Genomic DNA, 10,657 nt, shown 5'->3' on the forward strand with positions numbered 1-10,657 from the left:
ACGTTTCAACATCATTCGGCAGCATTCCCCGAAGAAGTTATTCATACATTTCGCCTTCACACGCAATTTCTCCAGAAATTGCAAAATTCTAGTTTGTAATGATTTTCCGAGTAAGAGTGCCGTGGGCTTTAGCTTTACTTTACGTTGATATTCTCTGCTTGTAGTATCAAGCATAAAAAAATAGGTTCACCACATTATTCTATACTAAGCCTAATTATTATGTAAAAACAATACCATAATATAAATCCATATTTTAGTAATTGTGTAATTCATTCGTTGTAATATCAATTTTGTGACCATCTATATTTATTTATTTATTTATTTATTTATTTATTTATTTATTTATTTATTTATTTATTTATTTGTTTATTTGTTTATTTGTTTATTTATTTTTTTATGTTTATTTTGAATGGTGTTACCATATTCTAAATCTGTATTTACTTTCTGCTCACTTTCTTCAAGGTACATCAGAGGAGGAAAAACAGGGTTTCCTTACACCACCTCTGCTTAAGTTCTCCCGTAGCCTCTCCATGCCGGATACTTCAGAGGATATCCCTCCTCCTCCAGCCATTTCTCCCCCCTCACCACCTGCCTACAACCCCCCTGCTGTCTCAACACCCAAGAGTTACGGTACCACAAGACCCAGCTTCACCCAGAACTCACCTAACGCAGTGACAAGTATTAGTAGAACCTCAGATATTGGTACAATGAGGAGAGGTTATCACAGACAGAGTTCAGAGCATTTTGAGAGCCCGCGCACTCGAGGGCGTACACCAGTGCCCGAAAACCCTTACTCTGAGGTAGGCAATAAAAATTTGTATGTGCCAGCAAAACCAGCCCGAAGAAAGGGCATGCTAGTAAAACAGTCAAATGTTGAGGACAGTCCAGAAAAAATATGTCATATGCCAGCAAGCCCATCGGGCCCAGTTTCCATGCCTACTACACCTGTTGAGCGAACATGCTCTTCCATCCCCATTCCAACCATCATTGTCAAGGAACCATCCACCAGCAGCAGTGGCAAGAGCAGCCAGGGTAGCAGTATGGAAATTGAGCCCACCACTCCAGAGCACCCATCTCTAATGCCAGCTGTTGGTGGAAGTGGTGGTTTGCGTCCTGAAGACCCAATGCCTCTCGGCAACCCATTTGCGGCAGCTATCGCTGGTGCGGTACGAGACCGTGAGAAAAGACTTGAGGCAAGAAAGAACTCTATTTCCTTCCAGTCAGTAGATATGGGGGATGATGATTTAATTGGCCCTACACCAACACCTCGGCTTCGGCAGTCAAAGTCCATTGATGAAGGCATGTTTGGTAGTGACGAGCGACTTAGGAGGATGATGGCTCCAGCAGTGCACCTTGGACCTCCTGTCGGGGGAGGCAGTGGAAACATGACCGATTTCAACACTCCAGAGCCCACAGTTGTTCGGGAGCCTCTAAACACTAAAACAGGACAATGTCCTAACTTGGACAGCCCCGTTAGTCTCCCAGCCACACCACCAAAGAGCCACTACAGGGCCAATGGAACCTACCTTCATCCTGTCACTGGTAAACCTCTTGACCCTAATTCTCCTCTTGCTTTGGCCCTCGCAGCTCGTGACCGAGCAATGAAGGAGCAACAAAATCATCAGCAAAATCTTCCTCAGGTTCCGCAAACTCCCAAACATGAAGCCCATTCCCTCCCCCTGCAGCCGAGCCACAAACCAGATCTTAATCAGCCACTCTTTATTGATACCAAGTTGCGGTCTGGGATCGAGACGAGTTTTGCTGCAATCTCCTCGGCAACCATGGGTCGTCCAGGTCGAGGCGGATTGCGGAGGCAAATGACTGAGCAGAAATACGAGTCTGACGCAGCCCGGGAAGAGCAACAACATCAGGCAGTTGAAGAGAGGAAAAGTGCACCAGCAGATGTGGCTGACAGTCCTAAATCAGATGGGCTCTTAATGGTTCACACCAGCACAGAGGCAAGCAACAAGTTAAATAGTCAAGAGTTGGAAGGGCAGGATAGCAACAGGCCATCTGAGCTTAAAGACCCCAATCAATCTGATCCTCGCAGTGGCCCATCATTGTCTATTAATCTTCAGTCCTCCTCAACACGAAGACGCAGCATTCCTCTAGGGGAATCCTTAGATGAACCAGTGAAGCTACCCTTCCGGATACCCCCTCCTCCTCTGGCGTCAGTTGACATTGATGAGGATTTTGACTTTGTAGAGCCACTCCCACCTCCACTAGCGTTTGCAAACAGCATTGACATCCCTGATGACCAGGCGAGTGCCATTGCACAAATGCTTCAACAACAGAGAAGGAATGGGGGGCCTCTGCTCCCCCCATATAATGTCCATGCCCCTCCACTTGTTACTGATCAACACAAACGAGTGACAAACAGTATTCCCCCTTCGTATCCTCCTCCCCCACCAGACCCAGAAGCAGGGATCAGGGACTATGGAATTGAAGAGGTAGACAGCCGCAGCAGCGGAGATCCTCAGCACATGGAGACCACCAGCACCGTGTCAAGCATCTCGACCCTTCCGTCAGAGGGAGGCTTCTGTGACACCACCCTGGAGAGCCTTTATGGTACTGCAGATGGGCATTCCTTCCTGGTGGATAGACCCCCGGTACCTCCCAAACCCAAAGGAAAATCAGTCATCAACAGAACTTCACTTTACCATGACGCCCTAATTGAAGAACCACCAGAATCTTATGGGTCCCCACCTCAGGCTCTTCCTGCTCGAACTTCATCCTCTGAACCTCCTAGGACGCCCACTCAAAGGACATCAAAGCTGTGGGGTGATCAACCCCCTGAGCTTCATAGCCCCCCATCTACACCAGACACCAAGAACACAGTTATCACAGAGTTGAGCTCCATTCTGCAACACATGAATCGTGATAGGCCACCCAAGTCAGGAGAAAGCCTCGACTCCCCCACAGGAAACCAAGAGGCCTTTGGAACAAGGTATAAAATTACTCACTTATTTATTTATTTTTTACTGCTGTGGCATTACTTGATATATTTCTCATTTAGTCCTTTGTTAAGTTTTTGCTAGGGCTGACATCTGCTGGTCGGTTGTCCGACTAAATTCTTATTGGTTGAGTAATCGTTGATCACGGGACGACAATGACTTGGGAGTAACCATTATTATGGGTGGGACCAGATATAAAATTTAGTCTAAATTAAAATAATACTGTATTATAATTAAATAAGTCAGATGTATTTTTCTTAATAAATATAACAATCAAAAACTCAGACATGAAATAATTTGCCCTCCATTTTTTACTTCACCATTTTGAACTTTAACCAAGAGGAGAGACTACTGCATTGGCTGGCGCTGGTGGCCTACCCAACATTTTGTTGGCCGGCATGATTAAAATTGTGACCCGATCATTCTGCGAGTGATAACTCACACCCTAATCGGACTGATATGCGCTACCGGTCAACCAGCACGTGTGCGTTGTCACGCCAGCAGAACCCAGTAACGATGGTGAGCTAAATCCCTCTTTTCAGCTTGTCTGATTTAAATCCATTAACCCTGTTGCCACATTTCATTGCTTGGTCTGATTTAGCATTGTGGTAAGGACCAGTCAGGTCAAGAGCATGTAGTGCACTATAGCTGATTTAAATAATCTACCGTATTTTCCGCCCTATAAGGCGCACCTAAAAACCTAAATTTTTATCAAAAGTCAACAGTGCGCCTTATAGCCCGGTGCGCCTTATATATGGATCAAGTGATGAATTTGTTGATCCATACTGGTTGTACACAGTGCTCTGCCAAAATGTTTTAGTACGTTTTAGTACGACTAGTAAATTACAAGGTCGCATCGCTTCCCAGCATTACGGTAACTGTAGTCAGGGGCCGTCACCGAATAGCTGTTGTTGTTGTCATTTCAAAACAGGCTGCTCCGTTAATGTTTCGAGTAAATCTACGGATCGATATGGAAGGGAAACATAGGTAAGTAGTAACAATGCGTTAGATCGAACTTTAGTCAGTTCTGGTCATTTTATAGGAGATCGTTTGAGAGACGCGATTGTTTACACTTTGCTGAGGCTCATGGGAGATTGCGAGCTGAGGGTCATGTTTTTTTGCGGATGGCTAATGCTATAACGATAGCTGCTATACGCGTGAGGCTATTTCATGTAAAAATAGACTGCTCTGTTAATGTTTCGAGTAAATCTACGGATCGTTATGGAAGGGAAACATAGGTAAGTAGTACCAATGCGTTAGATCGAGCTTTAGTCAGTTCTGATCATTTTATAGGAGCTCGTTTGAGAGACGCGATTGTTTACACTTTGCTGACGCTCATGGGAGATTGCGAGCTGAGGCTCATAGGAAATTGCGGATGGCTAATGCTATAACGATAGCTGCTATACGCGCGAGGCTATTTCATGTCAAAATAGGCCGCTCTGTTCATGTTTCGAGTAAATCTACGGATCGATATAGAAGGGAAACATAGGTAAATTGTACCAATGCGTTAGATCGAACTTTAGTCAGTTCTGATCATTTTATAGGAGCTCGTTTGAGAGACGCGATTGTTTGTTTACACTTTGCTGAGGCTCATGGGAGATTGCCAGCTGAGGGTCATTGGTTTTTGCGGATGGCTAATGCTATAACGATAGCTGCTATACGCGCGAGGCTATTTCATGTCAAAATAGGCTGCTCTGTTCATGTTTCGAGTAATTCTACGGATTGATATGGAAGAGAATCGTAGGTAAGTAGTACCAATGCGTTAGATCGAACTTTGGTCAGTTCTGATCATTTTATAGGAGCTCGTTTGAGAGACGCGATTGTTTGTTTACACTTTGCTGAGGCTCATGGGAGATTGCAAGCTGAGGGTCATTGGTTTTTGCGGATGGCTAATGCTATAACGATAGCTGCTATACGCGCGAGGCTATTTCATGTCAAAATAGGCTGCTCTGTTCATGTTTCGAGTAATTCTACGGATTGATATGGAAGGGAATCATAGGTAAGTAGTACCAATGCGTTAGATCGAACTTTGGTCAGTTCTGATCATTTTATAGGCACTCGTTTGAGAGACGCGATTGTTTACACTTTGCTGAGGCTCATGGGAGATTGCGAGCTGAGGCTCTTAGGAAATTGCGGATGGCTAATGCTATAACGATAGCTGCTATACGCGCGAGGCTATTTCATGTCAAAATAGGCTGCTCTGTTAATGTTTCGAGTAATTCTACGGATCGATATGGAAGGGAAACATAGGTAAGTAGTACCAATGCGTTAGATCGAACTTTAGTCAGTTCTGATCATTTTATAGGAGCTCGTTTGAGAGACGCGATTGTTTACACTTTGCTGAGGCTCATGGGAGATTGCGAGCTGAGGCTCATAGGAAATCGCGGATGGCTAATGCTATAACGATAGCTGCTATACGCGCGAGGCTATTTCATGTCAAAATAGGCCGCGCTGTTAATGTTTCGAGTAAATCTACGGATCGATATGGAAGGGAAACATAGGTAAGTAGTACCAATGCGTTAGATTGAACTTTAGTCAGTTCCAATCATTTTGTAGGAGATTGTTTGAGAAACGCGATTGTTTACAGAGGGCTCGTTGGTTATTGGCTAGTGGGTGCAGACCGCAACCCTAGTCAACCTCAGTTTGTTGCAGTAAAGCTTCTATTTTATGCGCCTTATAGGCCGGTGCGCCTTATATATGGACAAAGTTTTAAAATGGGCCGTTCATTGAAGGTGCGCCTTGTACCCCGGTGCGCCTTATAGGGCGGAAAATACGGTATCTGTTTTTGCCTCAGCAACCAGTCCCATGGGTGAAAATTTGGACTACCGTTTTTTTCCATATATAATGCGCAAAATTTAACTAGTTTATTGTCCTAAAATCTGGGGTGCGCATTATACATGGGTATAAAAAAAAAATATATATATATTTTTTTATTTTTAAATCCGGATATGATACGGAGGCCGCCATTACAGATGCGCTTTCTTCTCTGCTGTTCACGTCAAACACACTCCATACAAACACAATGCTCTCGTATCAGACGCTTGCTCGACCATCTGCTTGTTTGCTGTCACAATGTACCCTACACAAATCCGAAACATTTCTTCGCTATCGAGTTTGCTAGCGCATGTGCAGTGATACTGACCGGCAGAATAACATCCGGTTGTTCCCAAAGATCTTTTTTCTGAAATAATTTTACGTTAACCGACTTAAGTAGGAGTCAAAATTTGAGTGCGTATTATACATGGGTACAGGCTTTTTTCCAGCATCAACATGCCATTTTTAGGGTGCGTATTATACATGGGGGCGCATTATACATGGAAAAAAACGGTAATTCTTTTTTGGATTGACTACCACCCTAGTTTGTGTACCAATTTCAAGGTGGGGGGTCTTGAGAGTGGACCTATTTAGGTGATCATTGTTGACAACATCTATCAACAGTATTTGCCAAAGCTACAACAGACAATACCACCTTTCATTTGTTTATGTTACATGTCAGATCGTGAGGTCTTCCAGGTTGTTTTGGGTTTATGACAGGGTAGTCATGAAGAATATATGCTGATAATAGCTACAGCTGCAAAAATATTCTTGTTGGGTTATTTATATATTTGTAAAAGTAGTATTGTGGTACCCCTTCGTGAGTCGTCACCTTATCGTGGTTGAGGGGTTTGCGTGTCCCAATGATTCTAGGAGCCATGTTGTCTGGGGCTTCACGCCCCTGGTAGGGTCACCCATGGCAAACGGGTCCTAGGTGAGGGGCCAGACAAAGCACGGCTCAAAAAATCTCCGATGAAGAAAAATATATATGGACTCAGTTTTCCCTCGCCGGGATGCGGGTCACCGGGGCCCCCCTCTGGAGCCAGGCGTGGAGGTGGGGCTCGAAGGCAAGCATCTGGTGGCCAGGCCTTCGCCCACGGGGCCCGGCCGGGCACGGCCTGAAGAGGAAACATGGATCCCCCTTCCCATGGGCTCACCACCTGTGGGAGGGGCCAAAGGGGTCGGGTGCATAGTAAGGTGGACGGCAGCCAAAGGCAGGGACCTTGGCGGTCTGATCCCCGGCTAAAGAAGCTGGCTCTTGGGACATGGAATGTCACCTCTCTGGAAAGGAGCCCGAGCTGGTGCGCGAGGCAGAAAAGTTCCGACTAGACATAGTTCGACTTGCCTCCACACACAGTTTGGGTTCCGATACAAGTCCTCTCGAGAGGGGCTGGACTCTCTTCCCCTCTGGAGTTGCCCACGGTGAGAGGTGTCAAGCAGGTGTGCGTATACTTATTGCCCCCCGGCTGGGCACCTGCACATTGGGGTTCACCTCGGTGAGCGAGAGGGTAGCCTCCCTCCGCATTCGGGTGGGAGGATGGGTCCTGACTGTTGTTTGTTTCTATGCACCAAACGGCAGCTCAGAGTACCCACCCTTTTTGGAGTCCTTGGAAGAAGTGCTGGAGGGCGCTCCTTCTGGGGACTCCATCGTTCTACTGGGTGACTTCAATGCTCACATGGGCAATGACTGTGAGACCTGGAAGGGCGTGATTGGGAGGAACGGCACCCCCGATCTGAACCCGAGCGGTGTTCTATTATTGTCGATAGTGAACACCATGTTCAAACATAAGGGTGTTCATGTGTGCACTTGGCACCAGGACACCCTAGGCCGCAGTTCAATGATCTTTGTAGTCGTGTCATCGTATTTGCGGCCACATGTTTTGGACACTCGGGTGAAGAGAGGGGCGGAGCTGTCAACTGATCACCACCTGGTGGTGGGTTGGGTCCGATGGTGGGGGAAGATGCCGGTCCGACCTGGCAGACCCAAACGTACTGTGAGGGTCTGCTGGGAACGTCTGGCAAAATCCCCTGTCAGGAAGAGCTTCAACTCCCACCTCCGGCAGAGCTTTTCCCACGTCCCGGAGGAGGCGAGAGACATTGAGTCTGAGTGGACCATGTTCCGTGCCTCCATTGTTAAGGCAGCTGACCGGAGCTGTGGTTGTAAGGTGGTCGGTGCCTGTCGTGGCGGCAATCCCCGAACCCGCTGGTGGACACTGGCGGTAAGGGATGCCGTCAAACTGAAGGAGTCCTATCGGGCCGTTTTGGCCTTTCGGACTCCGGAGACAGCCGACGGGTACCGGATGGCCAAGCGGAACGCGACATCGGCGGTTGCTGAGGCAAAAACCCAGGCGTGGGAGGAGTTTGGCGAGGCCATGGAGAATGACTTCCGGACGGCTTCGAGGAAATTCTGGTCCACCACCAGTGTCTCAGGAGGGGGAAGCAGTGCACCTTCAACACTGTTTACAGTGGAGATGACGTGCTGCTGACCTCGAGAATACTTCGAAGACCTCCTCAATTCCACTGACACGGCATCCATTGTGGAAGCAGAGCCTGGAGACTCTGAGTTGTACAATCTCTGGGATCGAAGTCACTGAGGTAGTTAAAAAACTCCTCGGGGCAAGGCCCCAGGGATGGATGAGATCTGCCCGGAGTTTTTAAACGCTCTGGATGTTGTGGGGCTGTCATGGCTGACACGCCTCCACAGCATTGCATGGACATCGGAGACGGTGCCTCTGGATTGGCAGACTGGGGTGGTGGTTCCCCTCTTTAAGAAGGAGGGTGTGTTCCAACTACAGAGGAATCACACTACTCAGCCTCTCTGGTAAAGTCTATTCAAGGGTGCTGGAGAAGAGGGTCCGTCGAGAGGTCGAATCTCGGATTCAGGAGGAGCAGTGTGTTTTTTTGTCCTGGCCATGGAACAGTGGACCAGCTCTATACCCTTGGCAGGATCCTCGAGGGTGCATGGGAGTTCACTCAACCAGTCGACATGTGTTTTGTGGACTTGGAGAAGGCGTTCGACCATGTTCTGTGGAGGATGCTTCAGGAGTACGGGGTGCCGAACCAACTGAGAAGGGCGGTTCTGTCCCTGTATCATTGATGCCAGAGCGGCCAAAATGAGTTTTCTCCGCAGGGTGTCCAGACACTCGGAGTACAGCCGCTGCTCCTCCATGTTGAGAGGAGCCGGATGAGGTGGCCTGGGCATCTCACCAGGATGCCTCCTCGACGCCTCCCTGGGGCGGTGTTCCGGGCATGTCCCACCGTTAGGAGACGACCCAGGACGCGCTGGAGAATCTATGTCTCTGGCCTGGGAACGCCTTGGGATCCCCCGGGATGAGCTGGATGAAGTGGCTGGGGAGAGAGAAGTCTGGGAGTCCTGACCCCGGACAAGCGGAAGAAGATAGATCGATGGATGGTATTCCAGTATTTAAATATTTTTTCATAATTGCACCCATCGCACCACACCTCTGCTTTTTCAAATCTCATGCTTTACTCTCTCAGAATTTCTTTGGGTGTTAGGTAGAAATTCACTGGGCCTGAATTAACAGCACAATGGGAGAGCAAAGGCAAATTTTTATACCTGGGAAATACCATCGATAATCAGGAATAGGTTTAGATTTAATTCCAGAAATGGACAAAAGAGATTTGCTGACAGCTTCAAAGTAGTCTTTTTTGCCAATATTTTGAATGAATGTCTCATTTTGCAGGTTTGGAAACGTTAAGATATGTCTGCCTTAACGCCTTGTTGGCTTGAGAGATTTCAATAAATTACCAGAAGTTATCAAATGTTTGTGAAAGCCATCAAGTAGTGATGTCCTGATAAAAATGTTTGGGCTTCCGATGCGATTTCATTAGGATGTGCTCTTTTTGATACCGATCCACCCATCCTTTTTTTTTTTTTTTTTTACTTCAGCTCTAAGGTGCGTAAAGAATCATATGTATATGGATCACTTCCGTGTTTTATGACACGTACAATAAATTGAACAGTCGTGTTTCACTCTTTTTAAATAAACCTATGAGTCAAGTCAAAATAAAGAACAAAATAATATATTTTAAAATTTTGCATCTTACGCCTTAGCAAAACTCAACTTAAACTGTACGATAAGAGCTCAAGCACACCCACAGCTCTTGTTGTATATTACTATTAGTTGCTGCAAATATGACATGTTACTTGATGATATTCTCATCGTATCTTACTAGAGACAGAATAAGTAAGAATCCAGTTGATAAAACTCAAAGAAATGAGAAAATAGTTTTTGGAAACAGTACCTGAATTACATCAACTCACGTTTTTTTTTTTTCAATCTCATAACTCGGCATGAGATGGGAAATAAAAAGCAGAATAAATTATTAATTGGTGGCATGCATTTTGCATGGACAGTCCATTGCTCATCTTGGGGGGGTGTATAAACCTGTGGGAAAATGGTTGATTGCGTTCAGCAATTCTTTTTTCTGTTCCAATTAACAAAGTAAAACCAAAATGGTTACATCCATTTTTATTCATAACAGTGAGATGCCCAGCAGCTGCATTGGTCCTGCCTTGCATCACTCCATTCACGCTTCATGTCACATGCTACCATGTTATCCTCATTTCCATCATCTGTGCTTGGTCTGTTAACCTTAGTACATTTGTATTCATTTCATTTTCAGCTCATCTCCATTTACTCCACTCACCAGTTGTATCTTCATCTCTTCTTTCTTGATGCTCCCCCAGTCCACCCTCACAGGTAGGGTCCATTGGCAGTTATCATGCCATATTTGTTTATTATAAGGTATAATAAGGTTTGGGACATGGATTTTACCATTTAATATGGCCATTTGGTACGCAGTCATATATAGTCAAAAGATTCGGTAGACTGCAAAGTTGTTAGTAAGTTAAAAAGCCAGGAATT

General features: G+C 46.1%; 1 protein-coding gene across 2 annotated transcripts in view; it reads left to right on the top strand.

Moving 5' to 3' along the window:
* The window catches only part of LOC133153245 (SH3 and multiple ankyrin repeat domains protein 2-like), a 202,593-nt gene that overhangs the window by 169,857 nt on the left and 22,079 nt on the right, over nt 1-10,657 (top strand). Inside the window, exons 12-13 of one of the 2 annotated variants that reach the window (XM_061277411.1) lie at nt 463-2,947; nt 10,416-10,492. In XM_061277411.1, coding sequence (XP_061133395.1) covers nt 463-2,947; nt 10,416-10,492 — 2,562 coding nt within the window. The remainder of the gene's footprint in view (nt 1-462; nt 2,948-10,415; nt 10,493-10,657) is intronic. The other variant, XM_061277410.1, reaches the window with a different exon arrangement.

The sequence above is a fragment of the Syngnathus typhle genome, linkage group LG4 (assembly GCF_033458585.1).
Source record: "Syngnathus typhle isolate RoL2023-S1 ecotype Sweden linkage group LG4, RoL_Styp_1.0, whole genome shotgun sequence".
Classification (NCBI taxonomy): domain Eukaryota; kingdom Metazoa; phylum Chordata; class Actinopteri; order Syngnathiformes; family Syngnathidae; genus Syngnathus; species Syngnathus typhle.